This window comes from Trichoderma aggressivum (genome assembly GCF_033847375.1).
Source record: "Trichoderma aggressivum f. europaeum strain CBS 100526 chromosome Unknown scaffold_053, whole genome shotgun sequence".
Classification (NCBI taxonomy): domain Eukaryota; kingdom Fungi; phylum Ascomycota; class Sordariomycetes; order Hypocreales; family Hypocreaceae; genus Trichoderma; species Trichoderma aggressivum.
In genome coordinates this window covers 66489-85537 of record NW_026946419.1, presented here as the reverse complement: position 1 = coordinate 85537, position 19049 = coordinate 66489, and the positions used below count along the sequence as shown (strand labels likewise).

General features: G+C 54.1%; 8 protein-coding genes across 8 annotated transcripts; 4 read left to right on the top strand and 4 right to left on the bottom strand.

Annotated features, from left to right (window-relative positions):
- Nucleotides 1–188: 188 nt before the first annotated feature.
- On the top strand, nucleotides 189–1289 carry Triagg1_9431 (uncharacterized protein; the record flags this gene model as incomplete). The annotated part of the gene is made up of 2 exons (XM_062904388.1): nucleotides 189–526; nucleotides 638–1289. The coding sequence occupies 2 exons, from the start codon at nucleotides 189–191 to the stop codon at nucleotides 1287–1289; spliced, it is 990 nt and encodes a 329-aa protein (XP_062751592.1).
- A 146-nt stretch (nucleotides 1290–1435) lies between these two features.
- On the bottom strand, nucleotides 1436–2099 carry Triagg1_9430 (uncharacterized protein; the record flags this gene model as incomplete). Its single annotated transcript, XM_062904387.1, has 3 exons — nucleotides 1436–1536; nucleotides 1603–1677; nucleotides 1784–2099. The coding sequence occupies 3 exons, from the start codon at nucleotides 2097–2099 to the stop codon at nucleotides 1436–1438; spliced, it is 492 nt and encodes a 163-aa protein (XP_062751591.1).
- Nucleotides 2100–2827: 728 nt separating this feature from the next.
- On the bottom strand, nucleotides 2828–3557 carry Triagg1_9429 (uncharacterized protein; the record flags this gene model as incomplete). Its single annotated transcript, XM_062904386.1, has 3 exons — nucleotides 2828–2891; nucleotides 2974–3332; nucleotides 3465–3557. The coding sequence occupies 3 exons, from the start codon at nucleotides 3555–3557 to the stop codon at nucleotides 2828–2830; spliced, it is 516 nt and encodes a 171-aa protein (XP_062751590.1).
- Nucleotides 3558–5151: 1594 nt separating this feature from the next.
- Triagg1_9428 (uncharacterized protein) lies at nucleotides 5152–6063 on the top strand (the record flags this gene model as incomplete). The annotated part of the gene is made up of 1 exon (XM_062904385.1): nucleotides 5152–6063. One exon carries the CDS (start codon nucleotides 5152–5154, stop codon nucleotides 6061–6063), a length of 912 nt encoding a protein of 303 aa, XP_062751589.1.
- Nucleotides 6064–6891: 828 nt separating this feature from the next.
- Nucleotides 6892–11472, bottom strand: Triagg1_9427 (uncharacterized protein; the record flags this gene model as incomplete). Its single annotated transcript, XM_062904384.1, has 3 exons — nucleotides 6892–9232; nucleotides 9301–10985; nucleotides 11062–11472. The coding sequence occupies 3 exons, from the start codon at nucleotides 11470–11472 to the stop codon at nucleotides 6892–6894; spliced, it is 4437 nt and encodes a 1478-aa protein (XP_062751588.1).
- A 2207-nt stretch (nucleotides 11473–13679) lies between these two features.
- Triagg1_9426 (uncharacterized protein) lies at nucleotides 13680–14369 on the top strand (the record flags this gene model as incomplete). The annotated part of the gene is made up of 2 exons (XM_062904382.1): nucleotides 13680–14135; nucleotides 14199–14369. 2 exons carry the CDS (start codon nucleotides 13680–13682, stop codon nucleotides 14367–14369), a joined length of 627 nt encoding a protein of 208 aa, XP_062751587.1.
- Nucleotides 14370–15477: 1108 nt separating this feature from the next.
- Nucleotides 15478–16245, top strand: Triagg1_9425 (uncharacterized protein; the record flags this gene model as incomplete). The annotated part of the gene is made up of 1 exon (XM_062904381.1): nucleotides 15478–16245. The coding sequence occupies one exon, from the start codon at nucleotides 15478–15480 to the stop codon at nucleotides 16243–16245; it is 768 nt and encodes a 255-aa protein (XP_062751586.1).
- Nucleotides 16246–16885: 640 nt separating this feature from the next.
- Triagg1_9424 (uncharacterized protein) lies at nucleotides 16886–18497 on the bottom strand (the record flags this gene model as incomplete). The annotated part of the gene is made up of 2 exons (XM_062904380.1): nucleotides 16886–18333; nucleotides 18434–18497. The coding sequence occupies 2 exons, from the start codon at nucleotides 18495–18497 to the stop codon at nucleotides 16886–16888; spliced, it is 1512 nt and encodes a 503-aa protein (XP_062751585.1).
- Nucleotides 18498–19049: the final 552 nt, after the last annotated feature.

The window sequence follows — 19049 nt, the reverse complement described above, 5'->3', positions numbered from 1 at the left end:
CCAGCCAAGCCTTGCTACCCCTCCATCCTCTCTTATCCATCATAGCTCCTAGAACACGAACACTCTCCTTCTCCTATACCACAACCCAAACCTTGACCACCTTCACCTCGCCCTCTAGAAAGAGAAAGACCTTCTCTCTCTCTCTCTTGCTATAGCTGAGCTTTCGAGCACCGTCTTCGCCTCCCGCCATGGCCAGCAAAGTCGAACGCATCGTCGCCCGGCTGCAGGAAAAGATCGCCGATGGCGACTTTTACGAAGCGCAGCAGCAGACGCGAGTCGCCGCCTCGCGCTACATCAAGACGCAGAACTGGCCCGCGGCAATCGATATCCTCTACAGCGTCGCGCAGTCGCTGCTCAAGGCGGCGCAGGGCGGCAGCGGCGGCGACTTGTGCGTCATGATGGTGGACGTGTATAAGCAGGCTGAGCTGAAGCCGGATGCGACGAGCAAGGGGAGGCTGCTGACGTGTCTGCGGCTGTTTGATCCGGAAGAGCCCACAAGGAAGAAGTTTATTACTGAGAGCATGGGGTGAGTAAAAAAAAGTCTTTGGGGAGGGGAGGTTCGTCATATATATGTGTGCTGGGGCTGGTGGTCTTATGTTACGTTATAAGATGGCTGACAGCTATGGTCTGGCATTAGATGGTCTTCCAAGTTTGGCGAGTACCCTGCGGGCGATCCTGAGCTGCACCACGTGGCTGGCTCACTATACGCTGAAGAGCACGAGACATACGAGGCCGAACGACACCTGATACTGGGGACCAAGGACTCGCCAGAAGTGCTCTTCAACATGGAGTATGCTTGGTACAGAGAAGGAGACGCCCACATGGCACCGCACTTTGCGGCGCGAGCTGTCCTCCCCTATCTCCTCGTCGGCAACGTCCGCGCCGCCACCACCAGCTATCGACTCTTCGCCAGCGCCCTCACAAACGATAACCCAGCCCTCGGTGTCCAAGACGTTTCTAGCGCCACCTCCGACGTTCGCATCTTCCCCAGCCTCCCACTGCTCAACTTCTTGGGCCTGCTGCTCCTGGCCATCCAGCGAGGGGCTCCCGAAGTCTACAAGGGTCTGGTGTCCAAGTATGCGACGCAGATAGACGAGGCCGAGGCGTGGGCGGAGCCCCTGGAGATGATTGGCGAGATGTACTTTGGCATACAGAAGCCGCGACAGAGCAACCCCCTGATGGACATGATGAGCGGGCTGTTTGGTGGAGGTGGTGCCGCGCCGCCGCAGCAGACACGGCGACCGGGGTTGCGTGGAGCGGATGCTCCTGCTGCTGAAGGGTTAGACTAAGAAGCGATTTCTTCTTCTTGACCATCATCTTCTTCTCATATCATGCTTGGATCGGCAGCGACGAATAGAATCATTCATGTATCATAGTCATAACGGCGGGGTGGATAGAAAAGGAGCAAAATTTAACGCTGATTGTCGTCCGTCGTTCATGATATGCGCGGCTGTTCTTCCGGCTCGAACATCCAGTTGTCTTCGGCCAATGCGCTGACCTTGCTCCTGTTGCTCTCGCGGACCGCCTCGAAAAGGGCTGGATTCGATCCACAAAGTCAGCCCAACAAACTTGATCCCCGAGTGCGGATGCGATTCAACTCACCGTCTGGTTGATCGGCCATGGAGCTGTGGCTGATTTGGTAATGGCGAATGGCCTCTGCCAAGCGCTGCTTTTCTCCTAGACGAACAAACATGTGCCTAGTTAGCAAAACTCCTGCCCCATAGATAGATGGACGAGAACCCAACAACGCAGACAACAAAACAAAGCACTGGGGCCTCCTCACTCTCGTTCTCCTGCTGATACTCCAACGCCTGCAACTCCTCCTCGTCGTCCACCACCGGTGTCGGAGGGTTCCCAATCTCAACCTCGCCGTGCTGATCGCGCACCACCAGCTCCGCCGCCTCGGACTGCTGCTGCTGCTGCTGCTGCTGCTGCGTCTCGCCGCCCTCGGCATCGGCCGCCGCAGCGTTGGGCCGCCTGATGAAGTGGCTCCGGAAGAGGCTCGTCTTGCTGCCGTTGGCGCTGCTGCTGCTGGCGGCGGCCAGGCCGGCACTTCTGGTCGTGCGCGAGGATCCGGCGCTGCGGGTTCGCTCGTTCATGGCTTTTGTATATCTTGGAAAACGGAGGGAAGTGCGGTATCGATGACGGTACGGATGATGTGTTATATAGCGTCGTTGAAATAAAATAAAAGGGCGATGTTAGCGGAATATACGCCAATCTGTAGTATGCAGTGTCGAAGGAGAATGCAATTGATGGTATTTCTTTGTTTATGTTTGTTGTTTACTGAAGAGGATTGGATGGCCATTGACAGGCTAGGAAAAGTTATCGGTGGATAGCGCTAGCAGTGACAGCTCTCTGCGGTTTGTACTCAATACTATTGGCCCTGCTTTGATAGCCTCAACTGCAATGCCGCCCCCTGCAGTGCCTTTTGTGGGTTCATTTTGGAAAGATTCTGGAAACCAAGTATTTGTAAAACTCCTGAACTCTGCTTGGTTCCTGAAGGGAGAGTAACCCTCAACATGCTCAGCTACAACACCAATACATTGCCAATTTCTTGGCCGTACAGTATGAAACATGGCCCAAGTTCAAATTCATACAGCAAACTGATCGTTTCGATTCGTACAAGAAACAAAGGCTTAAATCATCACCAGCTGCGCCTTGTTAAAGTGTCTGCGTATGCGCGCGCGCGTGTGCCAAAAGGGAAATAAAAACAAGAAATCCAGACCCTTCCCGAGAGCCCCAAGTTACGCCCGTGATCCAAAGACATTCGCCGACACTTGCTCCTCACTTGCTCCCCTCTTTTACGCGCAGTACAAGGTCCGGTCAGTTAAAGCGAGAGGTTGTAGGTAAACTCGTCTTCCATGTTCTGGCTGATCCACAAGACGACAGAGCTAAAGGCGCGGTACAAGGTTAGCTGATGGACTTGATCCTTGCGGTGGGTTGACAACCAGTCACCGAATGGATTGTGCATACCTGCAGCCCACGAGGGCGTTGCTGACAAGGTTCTCAATGCCCATGCTCAGGGCCGGCATGGCAACTCCAGGAACTACAAACTTGAGGACAAAGACGGTGACGCCTCCGGCCATGCCACCGGCAAGGGCCGCGAACCCCAGGAACAAGACCACGCGCGCCTTCCATGCGACACCAGATCCACTATAGCTGAAAGAGTCGGCGCTGAGGCGTTGTTTTTCGACCGAGTTGATGATGAGCATGCCCAGGCTGGAGAAGATGAGCGGCAGCCAGTCGACGAATTTCACGTGGACATTGGAGCCGTTCTTGGCCGACTTGGACCAGACGGCGGAGTCGAGCATGACATAGAAGGCGAGGGAGAACTGCAAATGCGTACGTCAGCCAGCGACTTCTCGGGGGGGCCGTGGACCTGTCGACAAAGACCCGGAGAGATTTCTCTCGCGGAACAAAAGATGACGAGGTGCCGAGTCTCGGCAGGATGGAAATGGACTCACCAAAGCTCCGGCACCGTAGACGCCAGCGTTCCGGGCCCAGATGCTGTTCAACCACTCGGGCTTCCTAAACTTCCAAAGGCGCTCTTCCTCCATGTTGTCGAAGTCGGAGTTCGGAGAGTCGGGGGAAAAATACAGAAGAGAGAAGAGATTAAGCGGCGAAGATGAAAGGCGCTGAATGGAGAGGAGGCCGGCGACGAAGATGCGGCGTTGGACGAGAAGATGGATTGATTGTAGGTTGGAGAGGCTTTAGTCGGTTTGGTGATGACGCTCTGCTGAAAGGCTGGGATTTGGCGGTAGCGCCAGTCCAGCGGCTGAGCCAACGTCAGAGTCACGTGCGCCGGGCTGCTAGGTGATGAAGCATGTACCAAAAGGCACGAAGAGGTACGTACCTGAAACGAGATGATGGATTACATGATCTTGTGAGGCATAGAATCAATCAATATGCTTTTCTTACCATTGACACAGTAAATAACCATTTCATGTTGCTTATTCGGTTATGTCCCCTCACGATAATTTTAACATGTCAAGGTAGACTTTTACTGCCCGCTTGATGATTTGCTGTCCACCTGCCCCTCTGGTCCATCAGCCAGCCCTCTTGACTGACTGACACATTGGCAGTTGTAGGTACCTATTGCATACCGCCACGCTGCTAGCAATACGAGGCGCTCCATCTGTATCGAGAACCTGCAAGGCACCCCAAATGCTAGGCTAAAAGAAGCATCTCGCTGTGGAGATGGCTATACGGGATTCCGTGCGAGGACAAGCCATTCGTCGTGGGAGGTTTTGCGACGTTGAAATCCGCATTCAACGGACCAAGTACAGCACAGTACAGGTAAAATAGTCTTTTTTTTTTTTTTTTGTATGCACTAGTAGTAGCCCTGCTGAGAGGCCCCTTCATATTGTCAAAGAGATTGCATTAGTATTAAGAAATCTAATTTTTCATCTCTCTCTCTCTGTGTCTTTTTGAGCAAATATTTGTTGTCAGTTTCCAACACAGAGAGTTGGACAGTCTCTCCCCAAACTGCGCACTGTAAGGCCACCTGCCATCACGCCGATACGAGCTTTTCCCCAGCGCGCAGAGGGGCCGCGCCCAGCCCCTCCCGCCCTGTAAGCTGCCGCCAATGGCGCTGCATTCCAGAGCTCGTACAGTGTGTCCCAAGGCGCTGACGCCCGTAACCCGCCACTAATTGCCGGCCTACAGTTGGCAGTTAGCAGCTCAACGCCAACTTGTTGGTTGCCCTGGCCTAAAAGGAGGTCCAGTGCAAAACACGCGCAAGTCTCTTGCATTTGATCCGTGCCGTCTTTTCCCTCCCCATCAACCCTCGTCAGCAAATCGCTTCGATCCGTCGACTCTGCACCGGGTTTGTTAGGCGTTGCGTCTCCGGTCGCTTCGAATCGCTTCGCTTCGCATCGAATTGTTTTTCTCCCGCGACATTCGTTACGGCGACCCCATTGCCGGTCTCGTTTTCAGCCGCCATCGCTGTTGCATGCATCTTGACGCTTTCGTCTTGTTTCCGCCAAAACGCCAAAAGCGACATACGAGTACGGCCTCGTCGCCAACGATCCGATTTTCTTCACCCTCGTTTTGACCGTGTTTCATAAAGAGCAGCGCTCAAACTCGACGGCTCGCATTGCGCCTCAGCACACTTCGTTTGCCCTAGGATACAGCATTACGTCCCCAGTAAACATGCGGGCCTCCAACTTCTTGTCGACTCTCGCTGTTGTCGTCTTGGCCTCTCCGGCCCTGGCCCAGAACAACAACAACAAGCAGAGCTCTTCCTCGTCCAGCGGCGGCGATGATTCAGGCCCGACTGGCCTCCCGACGCTGACAAAACCCGGAGGAAACGTCCCGACATATCCTCCCCCAACCGTGCCGCCGACCAAGAATGCGCCCTTCATGCAGCACTCGAGTGCGCCGGACGGAACCGTCTTCATCGCCGTTGGCGCCATCCTCGGCGCTTTCCTCCTTGGTGTCTTGCTTTGGCGCATCATCGTCAGCTTCCTTCTGCACCGCTCCGTTCGCCGCGCCGCCTTGGCCCAGCATGAGGCCAACAACAAGACGGGCTTCCCGGCACCTCCCGCGCCTTTCTACAAGTATTCCGACCACGCCTCGCCTGCTCCTCCGCCCGCCGGCAGTGGCCGCGGCGTCCGTCGCACCAACCGAAACACCATGACGCCGTCTGCCGCCCCCAGCCAGTCCAACCTGTTCTTCTCGCCTACCGCTGCCGGGTCCAATGCTCCGGGCGGCCGTGGCTCGACCTTTTTGCCTTCTGGATTCTATGCTGCCGGAAACTCGTCACCTGGTGGACAGCAGGGTCCTTCCATCAGCTTGACGAATCTGCGACCCGACTCGATGAGCCACCCCAACGGCTCTAGGAACTCGCTCATGGGCCCATCGCCTCCGGACTCCCCTCACTTCACGCCCCGAAGAGATATGAGCAGCAGCTCCGTGAACCTGAACACTCGCCAGCCGGGCCAGCGAGCCCCGAGTGCCTACCTCGAAGACTTGCTTGCCGATGAGCCTGGAAGCCTCCCCCCACCACAGATGCCTCCTAGCTCTGGCCCAAGAGGCAGCGGCAGTCCTCGACACCGATATTAATCGCCTTGTCTGGAGTTTCTAATTTTTTATTTCGGCGCATTTCTAACTAATACTTTTGCTACCAACTGTATACGCAAAGTGTTTTGGGTCTTTGATATCAAGTATGAAAAAGACTGGGGATTCATGGCGTCAATGATGATTAAGTGTATGATGTTTTATTTTCTTTTTTATCAGACTTTTTCGGTTGGCCTTTTGGGGAAGATTTGTGTAAAGCAGGCTGGGAAGGGGACTTGAATCTTTTCTTTCTTCCGTCAGCAGCTAGATGGGAGGGACTGTGCGGCTTTGTGAACAACTTTGTAGCATCGTTTTTGGGAGCGCCATCTTCATTTTTCGAGTATATAGCTTTGTTTTGTGTTTTGTGTCTAACGTCAACTGCAATACTTTAATACAATGCCGTAGTGGGCTGATGAATATGTTTATTCCACACGAGTCTTGTGTTCGTCTTAGTGGAGTGATGTATGTTTGTCTACGAGTTGACTTAAAATAGATGCTGCTGAAGACGGCTCTTGATTCATTGAGGAGGATCGTGAAGTGTGTGTATGTGAATAATTAATTTCTATTTTATAAGGTGTGCCTTTTACCATCCTCCCACCGTCATGCATAGGTAGTATCACCTTTATAACCTTTGCCTCCCTCCCCCCCGTCTATTAAACATCAAAGAAGCACACATTAAATTCATGAAAACGTAAATCGACTGGGACGTAAAATTTTTAGGATTACTCTACATGAGCGCTCTCCATTTTGTGAACCCCAAACGAAGAAGAAGGGAAAAAAACAGGTTCAGACGTAAAAAGGGGGTTTGTGTGTGAGGGGGTATCATCATTTCTTTCATGAGCTGGTGGCAGCGGCGGCGGCAGTAGCAGCATCCAGCTGATCCAGCTCCAGTTTCGCGCTCTCAATGTCTTCGACGCGAATGCCGCTTCTATCGCACATGCCCCTAAAGATACCGCCCTCCATCTTCCACAGGTCCAGAGGAGAGGCAAGCTCGGCGATGCGACCGGCGTCCATGACGCAGATGCGGTCGTAGCCAATGATGGTGCGCAGACGATGGGCGATGCAGAGAAGCGTCTTGCCCTTGAAACCGGTAGCCATGGTGCGTTGAATCTTGTCATCCGTCTCCATGTCGACGCTGGACGTGGCCTCGTCGCAGACAATGATCTGGGAGCCGCGGACGAGTGCTCGCGCAAGGGCCATGAGCTGGCGCTGACCGAGCGAGAAGTTGAGACCGTCTTCCTCGACGACGCTGTCGAGATGGATGCGCGAGGGGTCTGTCTTGCGGTCTTCCATGTTGGCGTCCGCGGGGACGAGATCGGCCTGGCGAAGAGCAGACCAGAGCTCCAGGTCGGTGTGCTCGTGGAAGGGATCAAGGTTGCTGCGGACAGTGCCCTGGAAGAGCGTCGGGTCCTGAGGGATAATGGCAAGACGGGAACGCAGATCAAACAAGCCAATAGTGGCAATGTTGATGCCATCGATGGAGATGGAGCCCCCGGAAATCTCGACGAGACGGAACAAGGTGCTCATGATGGAACTCTTTCCGGCACCGGTACGGCCGACGATACCAATGCGCTCTCCGCCCTGAATGTGGATGGACAGGCCCTTGAGCACAAGAGGCAGATTCTCTCGGTAACGCATCTCGACATTGTCAAAGATAATCTCGCCCTTTTCTGGCCATGATTCGCGAACGTCGACGGTGTGGAGGGGAGCCTCCTCTTCAAGCTCGCTACCATAGTAGCGGAGACGCTCGACCGCGTTCATGCCGTTCTCGACTTCAGCAAGCTGGCGGATGGAGAACTGCAGCATCTGAACAATAGACAGAATGTAACTGAGAACCAGACCACCGATGGAAGGGTTGACGCTGAATCGCGATGTGACGACGAGGATTCCGACGGTGAACACGAGCAGGTTACCAATCAGATCCAATCGGAGTGAAAGCCACCGCTGATTAGAATAGGTCAGGAAGTAAGCGCCATTCATCTCGTCTATCGAGTCACGAAGATCCTTGATAAATCGGGACTTGAGCCCGTAAGCACGGATCGAAGCCACACCCGTAAGGCCCTCGCCAAACTTGGCAAAGACTGTCGATCGAAGGACCGACTCGAAACGCTTGACCTCTCGGGCCGACGCACGGTAGTACGACGCCGCTCCAATGAACAAGAAGTATAGGGGCACAAGAGCAATAGCGAAGTAGTGGAAATAGGCAATGATCAGGGCAAACACGGCGGTACACATGCAGAGCGTGAGGAAGTACATTCTGATGGCATCCGTCAAGTTGTTGTCCATGACGTCGACATCACGGGAGAAACGGTTCGTGATGCGGCCCAGCGGCGTGGTGTCGAAGAAGGACATGGGAGCACGCAGGACTCGGAACATTGCCTCGCGGAGCATGACCTTGCTGGAGTTGGTACCCAGGATAGACAGCATGACGGAGAAGAGGAACATGAGTATCGCCTGGAGGGCACCGAGACCGGCGTAGACGCCAATGTACTGACCCATTGACAGCCCAAACTTGTCCGAGGTCCAGTACGAGAGCCACAAGCTGGTCATGATGTTGGCACCTTGAGAGAGGACGAGGATGAAGATGACCAATGGAGCGTTCAGCAGAGTACCGGAGGCGCGGACGTATGCGCCATACACGGACCAAGGCACACTGGCTTGAGCCTTTTCTTCCTGTTGCATGAGAGCCGCGCCCTTCTTGTTCTTCTTGTTCTTGCGGGCTTCGGCAGTCTCAGTCAGCGTAAGCTGCTTCAGCTTGTCGTCGTCATCTTCATCTTCGTCCTCCTCCTTCTGTTCAACGGCAGTCGTCTCCATCAGGTCTTGGAAGCCCTTGTGATCCCGCATCAGATTCTCGAAGGTATCGACGGCCTGAATCTTACCGCCGTCCATCCAGACGATCCTGTCACAGCGAGAAAGAACCCACAGTTGATGGGTGGCGAGGATACGGCACTTGTCCTTGAGGAGACCCAAGATGGCATTATCGAAGATGTGACGACCAACATGAGCATCAACGGCACTGAGGGGGTCATCCATGAGGACAATATCGGCGTCGAAATAGATGGCGCGAGCAATGTTGAGACGCTGCTTCTGACCACCGGAGATTGTGATACCACGTTCACCAATTTCGGTCATATCACCGTTGGGAAGCATGTCGAGATCAGGTTGAAGAGCACATCTATCGAAAGAAACAAGTTAGCCTTCTAGTACAGGAGTAATGGGCTTCAAGGGGTAAAGTAAACTCACGCTCGAATAACCTCCTTGTACCAGTCCTTATCCAGGTCCTTACCAAAGATGATGTTGTTCTGCAATGAGGCGTTCTGAATCCAGGCATATTGGGGACAAAAGGCCCTGGATGCACCGAAAACAACGTCTCCATTTGTCTTGCGCATGTCACCGGCCAAGGCAGCGAGCAAAGAACTCTTGCCACTGCCGACGGTCCCAATGACAGCAATCAGTTCGTTTCGGCCAGCCTGCAGATTTAGATCTTGCAACTTGAAGGGCTCGCGCTCTTCCACCAACGTGCTGGCAGAGTCGTCACCAGGTGCAGCTTGGGCAGTCTCCTTTCGAACCTCTGGCTTCTTGGCTTGCTTCTTATTTTTACCGGCAGCACCCTTGTCGGCCTCCTTGGTTGGGGTTCTCTCCCAAGTAAAGGACGCGTCGATGAGTTCAATTGCATGCTCTCCTTCGGGCTTGAGGGTAACGTCCTCTTCCTGCTCTTCTTCAAGAAGGAATTGCTCAATTCGCTGAAGAGAAGACCAAGCATCAATCACCTGGCCAAGGACAAGAGGCAGCAAGTTGAGAGGGATTCGAAGACCGTTGAACAAGGCCAACGAAGAGAAGATTTCGGCTGGCGCCAGGCCGTGGTTGGTCAGGGAATAGGTGATGAAGGACAGCATCGAGGCAAAGATGGGCATGGACATGCTGATAGCATTGATGGCATTGCGGATGGCGAGCAGGATCTGGATAGAGTAGATTTCTTTGGCGCGAATCTCGGCGAGACGGTCGATAAAGGCCTTCTCCCAGCCAAAGTATTTGACAAATCGGACGGATTGCAGAATTTCCTGGGTAAGAGACACTCTCTGATCGGTAATCTTGTTGATGTCCTTTCGTCGACGAAAAAGGGATTGAATAGCCTTGGTGATGAGCGGCACACCAATGACGAGGAGCCCAAAACCGGCAAGGGCGCTGTACGTCAGATTGACGAGCAGCAGGACGAGTGTGATGATACAGGCGACAGGGGAAGTCCAGGTCATGTGCAAAAGGGCCGAAGCCTGATCAACTCGATAGGTATCGACACTCATCAAGTTAGTAATGCGTCCATTGCCCCAGCCCAAGCCATCCTGCATTGGGGCTCCCTTCTTTCCCTTCTTCTTTTTGCCGTCGTCCTTTTCCGTGTCCTTGCCCTTGTCCTTTTCGTCTTGCTCGTTTGTCTCTGGCATTATGGCCTCCTTGACACCGCCAGCCCTGGCACGGCCCGAGATGACCATGGATTTCTCGTAGATCATGCTAATCAGGACGGCACGGCTTTGGCCTCCCATCATCATGCCTCGGTAGATGAAGTGGCTGATACACACACTCTGGATGACCTGCATGACGGTAACGCCAATGGCCAAACCGAGACCGCGTCCGATGTGAGGAGCAGGAGAGTGGCTGACGTGAGCTACGTAGGCATCGGTTGCAAACTGGATCAGGTAGCGGAGGATAAAGGGAGAGAGGACCTGCATGATGGTTGCGATAAGCGAGCAAACACCACCGAGCCAGAATTCAAATGTGAAGCTTTCGTGTAAAGCACCAAGCAAAGGTCGTTTTTGTCCACTTTGAACTCGTCTCTTGAAAGCCTCTTTCACTTTGAGCGTCATTGGCTCGGCTGCTCTGTCGGGGTTGACGATCCAAATGTCTTGCTTATCCAGCTGGCGCTTATATCCTGTCTGAGACATCGAGTTAGTTGACACATGTCTCACCCGCCACGTTGATATAAATCCCCGATTGGGTCAAAAAACTCACTGTCATGAGAGGGTTCATCCAGTAAAAGGTAAGCCTGCTAAAGAAACCAGCCTGGTACTCTCGAGAGACTATCCGCTCCTTGGGAATCTCCGGTATACCACCCCAGCGCATGGGGTTGAGCTTCTTGTACCAGGGCTTCGCCGCATATTCTGCAGCAGCATTCACGACTACACTGGCATCGGTGGCATGGCTTTTGGTGGTTGCCAGGGGCTCCTTGGGTGCATCCTCTTCCTGATCGGACCTGGACTCGACTCTTTCAATTTCATCGTCGTGCTTCTCGCTCACGTGGGCAGCCTTTTCATTATCGGGATCATTGCCATGGCCCTCCGACGCGGCTTGAATGCTGATCGCGTGGCTCTCTGCAACAGCCTTGGGCGTCTGTATCTCTTTCTCTTCACCGGGGTCTGCCATCTCTTTACAGACCTCGGCGTGGTGCCGCGGTCACTTAGACCAGGGGCAGCAGACGTCTTGCGCAGCAAAGCGGGTGGCGCAACGGGTATCTTCTAGTCGACTGTGGAGTCTATCGTGGGGATTGTCTTGGCTTTGTGGTTCCGGATAAACGAGATTTAGTCTCGAGCATGAATCCAGATCCTCTGCCTCAGAATGGCATTACCGCAGCTATAAGGAAACAACAAAAGAGCTACCCGGATCAGATACTGCACGACAGAGGCGACACGGCCAACAAAGACAACCAGAGATGAGTCGGCGCGCAAACAGCGAGCTCAACTGGGGCAGCAAACGCCTTATAAACGAGCGGAGCGACAGCCCGCCATCCATGCATGGCTAAAGTGGATATAGACAACCTCCTCCGGAGTAGTTCCCGTTTGTAAAACTTCACAGACAGGGTTAAGCAAAGGCATGGAAGAAGCGCTTCTGGGTCCCGATCCACATTAGATTGGTTGTCCATCCATCAGAGGAGCAGGGGGCGACACTCGCTGGGACTAGGCAGGCAGGTCGGCGTCAACGAAACCCGATTGCGTTCGTACTCGTCGACCAGTTAACAATGCTTGCGTTGGTGGTGCGGTGGCGTCCAGACCTCCAAGTAGCGTAGAGCAAAGCAGCAGAGCGAAGGAGCAGAGCCTCTATTCGCGGACTAATCGAATTGGACCAGCTTAAGCAAAGGCCCTCGGACGGAAGTTCTCCCATTGGCTGCTTCTTAACGGCGAATGAATCATACAAGGCCTTGCTGTGGAAAACTTCATGGGCCAAGACGGGAGCACTCCACCATCGGCGGCGTGGCATGGAACCGCAAACAGTTTCGCTACCAGCAAGAATTCCAGCAATAGGGGCTCGAGATCGATGATCCGCACATGCACATACGCTTCACCGTCTAGCGAAGCCGGGTAACATATGCCGAACTGGATAAGAATCTCTGATTGAACCCCGAGAGGCTGCCGGCATTCAAGCACCATTGCGATCGTACAAAATCGTCAACGTCAGTGCGGCGCCGAAGCGGTGCCGCAGTCCAAGAGGCTGCCGGAGATAGCACTCGGAGGTCTTTTGTAAGTTGGCAAAACAACAAGAAAGAGAGTCTTTCAACCAGTAAAACAATGGCGGCTTTCGTGGCTGTTCGTATACCGGAGTCCGTAGCCGCCCGCCTCTTGACTTAGCGCTCCTGAGCAGCTCCGAAAGCGTCGATAGTTGGACGCCAGCTGGCATCACGGTTTGTCAGCAGGGCATGAATCCACCTGATCGGCTCGGAATTCATCAAGTCTTCCGATCTCCTGATGGTCCCTTTGTAGGCTGGACTAAGCATTATCAAGTGCTCGCTATTATTTCCCGGCTAAGTACGAGTAGCCTTGGGAGTTGGTTGACCTCTGGTCGACTAATCAAGGCTTGCCGCGCGCGGATTGGGTCAGCACTCAAGCGGGACTACGACAGAAATACCTTGTGCCTAGGTAGTTTGGTGCCGTGTAATTGTAATCAAGCAGCTGAAGGACTAGGAGAAAGGTTATTATTCTATCAAGTAATTGCTTTGTATGGAGTATATCTAGCCGCCGTAGGGAGATGGGGAAGCAAAGAATCATTGGCTTACCGGACACCTTTCAATCCCGCTTACATTGTCCAACCCACCGAGGATCCGAAGAAGAGCTGGATTGGTGGGTTCTCTCTGCAGGCTGACAGCCGCTGTGAGTGTGAGTGATCATCATGGGTTTTGCGATTCCCTGCCGTTGCCGAAAGCTTCAATCGCATGCCTGGAGATGGAATGGAATCAGCAGATTGTTCACTCAGTTCTGGTATCGAGGGAAAGCTCCAATTCACTCCGTAAGTATGATATACTCGTGCTTGGTGGAAATCGCAAACCTAGCCTTTGGTGATATTTCGTGATGCCTCGCAGCCCTGTTGAACAAGGAACAGGGGCTCCATACCAAAAGGCACAATTCTTTCCGTTTGCCTCGCCATTTTTTGCTCCGCTTTCCCGCTGCCTCATGAGCCCACCTCGGGTCCGAGTGCGGATGAAGGCGGAAGAAGGTCACCGAGATGGAGCTTGGTGGGCACATGGGTAGTGCACGTGACTCTTATCGCGATAAGACTTTTACCCGTGGTGGATGGTGATTTTTTGATGAAGCATCGCATCCTCGCTGTGCTCCATATGAAGAACGCTTGCTGAGCTTTCGATGGCGACCGACAGCATCCCTTCCCTCGCCATACCAGGCACAATCCTGGGCCCGGCTAGCAAGTATGCTCCGGGCCCGGGCACGCATGTTTACGAGGGCAGCATTGTTTCCTCGCTGCTGGGCAACGTTGCCGTCACAGCACCGGCCAAGGCTCCGGGCCCGGCCAAGCGATTGAACAAGATCACGGCTCCTTCTGCGGAAGAGCTCGCGACCGTATCCGTCATTAGACGCGGCCGCAAGCGAGAGGTGCTACCAGATGTCGGCAACATTGTGTTGGCGCGCGTGGTGCGTCTCATGCCCAAGCAGGCCATTGTAGTCATCCAACAAGTTGGCGAGACGGTTCTGCAGACGGAGTGGCAGGGCGTGATACGGGTACAAGATGTGAGGGCGACAGAGCAGGACAAAGTTAAGATTCACGAGTCATTCAAGCCTGGCGACATTGTTCGGGCCCAGGTGGTAAGGCAGTATACATTCGCAGAGTACTGATGTTGCCAGAAGGCTAACGCAACGAACCATCAGATTTCATTGGGAGACCAGGCCAACTATTACCTCTCAACAGCATCAAACGAACTTGGTGTCATCATGGCCACGAGCGATGTTGGAAACGACATGGTTCCTGTTAGCTGGAAGGAGTTCCAGGATCCCGAAACGGGGGTGAGCGAACCGCGAAAGGTGGCCAAGCCAAGCTGAAGATGGTGCTGCGAGACGTTGAAACTCAATCGCCGCCCGTTTATGGAGAAAGACATCTTGGATTTCGAATAATATCAACAACGCTAGGTCCGGTTACCTGGTTGAGTACTTGGGCTCTCCGCACCGACATGTATGCGCTCATGCACGTACATACATACATAACCGTGTAGGGCCGGAGCAAGGGTTCAGGTTGGGACAAAGTGGCCATGGCGCAGAACAGCATCCAAGTACGCCAATGGGCCACTGCTTCAACTCCGGATGCCGAAATAGTGAATCGGGCGGCAGCTAAACGAGGAGATGGATGGCGACGGCGCATGTGTTGCTATATAATGCACGGATACGTTGACAGCCGAAACTGGCTGATATCTAGAAATGGGGGCGGGTTCAGGTTCTGGTTAGCGCACTAATTGAAGCTCTATTTTGGGATAGACAGGCTGCTACAGCATTGATAACAGAATGGAGCTGGAGGTCGCTGTGCCTGACTAGAGACGGTCAGCTACTATGTTATCTACGCCCTGAATTGCCGAATATATCCGCCTCAATTATTGACCTCAGCTCAGACATCAAATCCTCTGTGTCGTCTGCAGCTAATTATAGCATCACAGCCCCCCTCCCCTTGGTGTCGTTTTATGTCAGGTAGTATTGGACGACTCTTCCCGGTAGTCACACAGACCAACTCTTCAAGTGATTGCAGCTGGAGACGATATAAAGTGCCCTGAAGCAGCGGACCCAGCCGCTGTCAGTTCCCCCCAGCCCCCCTGTTTGCAGGGCTTCCCTCCTCCCTTACGCCCCTGTCGGCAACTCCACCTACACGCGACATTCTTCAACGCCCCGCCACTTTTTTTGGCTTCTTCAAACCTGTCTGTCTGCTTGGGTGCTTGATGGGCACCAATCCCGCCCTTCATCGTTGTGCGTGTGCCCGGCCAATACTCGTACTTGGAGCGGTGCCAGTTATATCGAACAGGTTCCGTACGAAGAGCGGTCTGTGAAAAAAGAAAAAAAAAGAGAAAGAAAGAAAGCCAGACCCGACCTGATCCGAGGCAAAGCCTGAACCCTTGCTAGACGCACAGCAAAAAGATCGATCAAAAGCAACGGCAAGCAAGCAAGCATGTCGTCCACCATGGTCGTCACGGCGTCGAAAACAACATCGCTCTTTGTCGATCCCAGCCCGTCGTGCTGCCCCAGCTGCGGCTTCGTGATCCCTCCGCAGCACGATGAGCCGCCGTCGATGCAGCTGCTCGACGCCCAGGCCCGCATCGCCGAGCTCGAAACCCACGTCTTCCAGCTCAACCAAAAGGCCACCGCCGCCGTCGGCCGCTGGGCCGAGTACGAGGCCGAGCTGTCCAAGCTGCGAGCCAGGCTCTCCTCGTCGCCCGAGCCCGCCGCCCAGAGCCCTACCCGCTCGTCCTTCTTCCAGACCGGCGCCACGAGGATCTCCGCCCTCATGTACTCGCGCCGATCGCAGCCCGCCAGCCCTCCTGCGTCGTCCAAGCCCATGCCCCCCGTGACGCCGCCGCCTACCGACTCCAGCCCGGCGAGGACCCCCGGCCGCAGGGAAGAAGATCTGCTCGAGGCCCTCAACAAGGAACGGATGCTGCGGAGGGCCGCGGAGGGCCGACTCAACGCCACGAACAAGGAGGTCGAGGAGCTCAGCGTGACGCTCTTCGAGCAGGCAAACGAGATGGTGGCCACGGAGCGCCGCGCGAGGGCAGCCCTGGAGCAGCGGATATCCGAGCTGGAAAAGCGAGACGTGGAGAAGAAGCAGCGGCTGGACAAGCTGGAATTGGCCATGAACCGCATCGAAAGGGTCAAGACGCTGCTGCTGGAAGGCTACGACGCCGCGGCGCTGTCACTTGCGTCTGAAAGGATTGAATGAATGAAATGAAATGCGAGGGAACAAAAAGTACTATTGGAACTAATTTGGTTGGTTAGGTCTCATGGGATGGTGGTAATGGGGTATCAGTTTATTGGGAACCGGCAGCGCAGGAATCTTTTCTCTATTGGCTTTTTCTTTTTCTTTTGTTGGCGAACTGGCTCATGCACAGGAATTGGGAGGGATTTGTCCTGCTTTAATTTTTTTTTGGCTGTTTCGGCTCACACAGACTGCGATACTCGACCTGGGGAGTATTAAGAGTATATAATAAGATACTCTGTATAGAGAGTGCCTACCGGCCACGCTGGATAGAGTATTCCATGGACAGGAAACACGAGGCGAATTGAAGAATTGTGTATATGTATTGTGGTACGGCGCAAGAGACTGCCTGCAATTAGTCCTAGTATCTGCTTGCGGTTCTATATAGACGCCTTCATGTCCCTAAGGCGTTGTTCGTTTACCGCAAACGCCCGTGTTCCCTGTCCCCAGTCCCCAACTGCCCTCTGAACTGATTGTTATCAGCCATGCTAATATCGCAACGCTGCCATGTGGTTCCCCATGTCCTCATTTCCATAAAGGATATGTGTGTGAGAGAATCTACCTAGATAGATTTTTGAAATATATGTTTCTTCTTTCTTTTGCTTTAGTCATCGAAGCCGTTCCAAGACTTTTCATCGTCCGACTTGCCTGGCACTTTGTTGCCATTTGTCTGCCGAGTTGGCTTCTCTCCGTCCCCCTTTGCCTGGATTTTGCGAGCGGGTGATGCCGCGCCATTGACAGATGGAGAACGTGATCGCTTCTCTGATCGAGCAGCATTAGGAGGCGACGCAACTGGGCTGGCGCTCCTCTTTTCTTGCTTCTTCTGCGCCTCGACCTTATCGGGAGATGGGCTCGTGGCCTTGGGAGCTGCCTTGGGGCCGGACCAGTTTCCTTCGGGCTCGCCATTCCATCGCGCGAGCATATCAGCGACCTTGGGACCCCAGACCTCCTCTCCTTTAGCCAAATCGTCGTATTCGAGGCAGTTTGTGCCACCGATGGTGAAGTCGCTCTGGCGGACACGGGCAAGCTCCGCCATGAGGCCCGCAGATCCCAGCTTGGTGCCGAGATCGTGGCAGAAGCTTCGGACGTAGAAGCCCGACGTCACCTTTAGTCGAATCCTGGCGGCAGGGGGTCCCTCATCGCTCCAGGGTGGAGGAGTGCTTTCATCGGGCGACGGAGGGACGAGATTTTTGCCCTTGCTAGAGTAGACGGGCTGAGGCAGCTGACCGAGAGCACCGGACATCAACGCCGTGTGCTTCGCAGGGCGTTGCTTCTTGCGCGGCGCATCTCTAATAAGCTCGTCCTGTCGCTCTTCAAACTTGCGCTTGAACGACTCGTGGGCCGCAACTGCCTGGTCGTCTTGCTCCTTTTCCTCCGGCGTGAGCTTTCGCGCAGTCTCCTGCTGCTTCTTAACCCTCCAGACCTGCTCGGCAAGGTGGCGCTCAGACGCCTCGGCCTCCTCCGTTGGCCAGCGATGATTGTGTGTCTTCGGCTCGTAGTAGTCCAAAAGCTCAACTTCCAACACCTCGACTTCTCTTCCCTCAATCTCCCTGGGTATAGGCCGTCCTTCGCGCGCATATTCGTAGAGCGGCTTGCCGTTCATCTTGAGCGCCGAGAACAAGGGCGGGATCTGAATCTGCTTTCCCTTGAATGATTCCAGCTCCTTCTCCACCATCTCTCGTGTAATGTGGTCGTATGGTCGCTTAGACAGGATACGGCCCACTCGATCATAGGAATCGGTGCTCGCGCCAAATAGAACAACGGTTTCGTACGTCTTGGTGCAGTCGAGGAACTGGGGCAGTTGCTTCGTGGCTGAGCCGATGCCCAGGATCAGGACTCCGGTAGCCAAAGGGTCCAAAGTGCCTCCATGGCCAATCTTGACTTGTGACGCTTTCTTCTCGGCCTTGCGTCGATTGAATTGAGGGCCCGATTCCTTAAGTCGGCGCGCGATTTCCGCATCGATCATGGGCTTGAAGAAGGAAGAGGGGTTGAAGGCCTGCTGGCATTCTCGCACCACCTGGGCTGAGCTGAGGCCGCAAGGCTTGTTGATGGCTAAGGCAGCGCGCATTACTGTATTAGCAAGACTCCATGGGCTCCAGATACAGTGGAAGAGATGCGACAGAGCCGGGAAGCAGGATGAGGATATGCCTACCAAAGACACCATCCCGGACGACGTCCGAAGCCATTGTCGAGAACACTTTTCCAAACCGTCGCATACGAAGCCTGATATGGGCGAAGGAGGGAAAGACGAAGATGCTATGAAGGGGAGAAGAAAGAAACAGAGGGAAACGGAAGAGAAGATGGCGGGTATAAGAGGGGGAGCTGCAAGTTGCACAGTTCTCACCACGAACTCACTTTCACCTCCGGCCTTCAGTCCGCGACTCAGACGACGGGTGGTTTTGGCTGGGGAAAAAAAAAACTTGTCCTAGCGCGCTGATAAGAGATTGCGAGAGGTGGGTGTACTTGTACCTGGGGCGTGCCGGGTTAGCGTCAGTGTACACAAGATGCAGCAAGGATACCGGCAGGGAGAATGTACAAAGGCCCCTCCCGGGCGCATCAGGTGTATAGGATACAGGGACTTGCCGATGCCAGGACGGGGAAAGGCTCCCCGTTGAAGGCTGATGTGAGGGTCTCTGTCACTTTCAGATCCAATTGACGAATTCCATCATTGTTCGATGACTTGGAATTCAGAAGACTTTCACTTTGAATCAATACGATACAGCCAGTCTTGGACTTGCTAGGTACTAACCTACCGTAGCCAACATCAC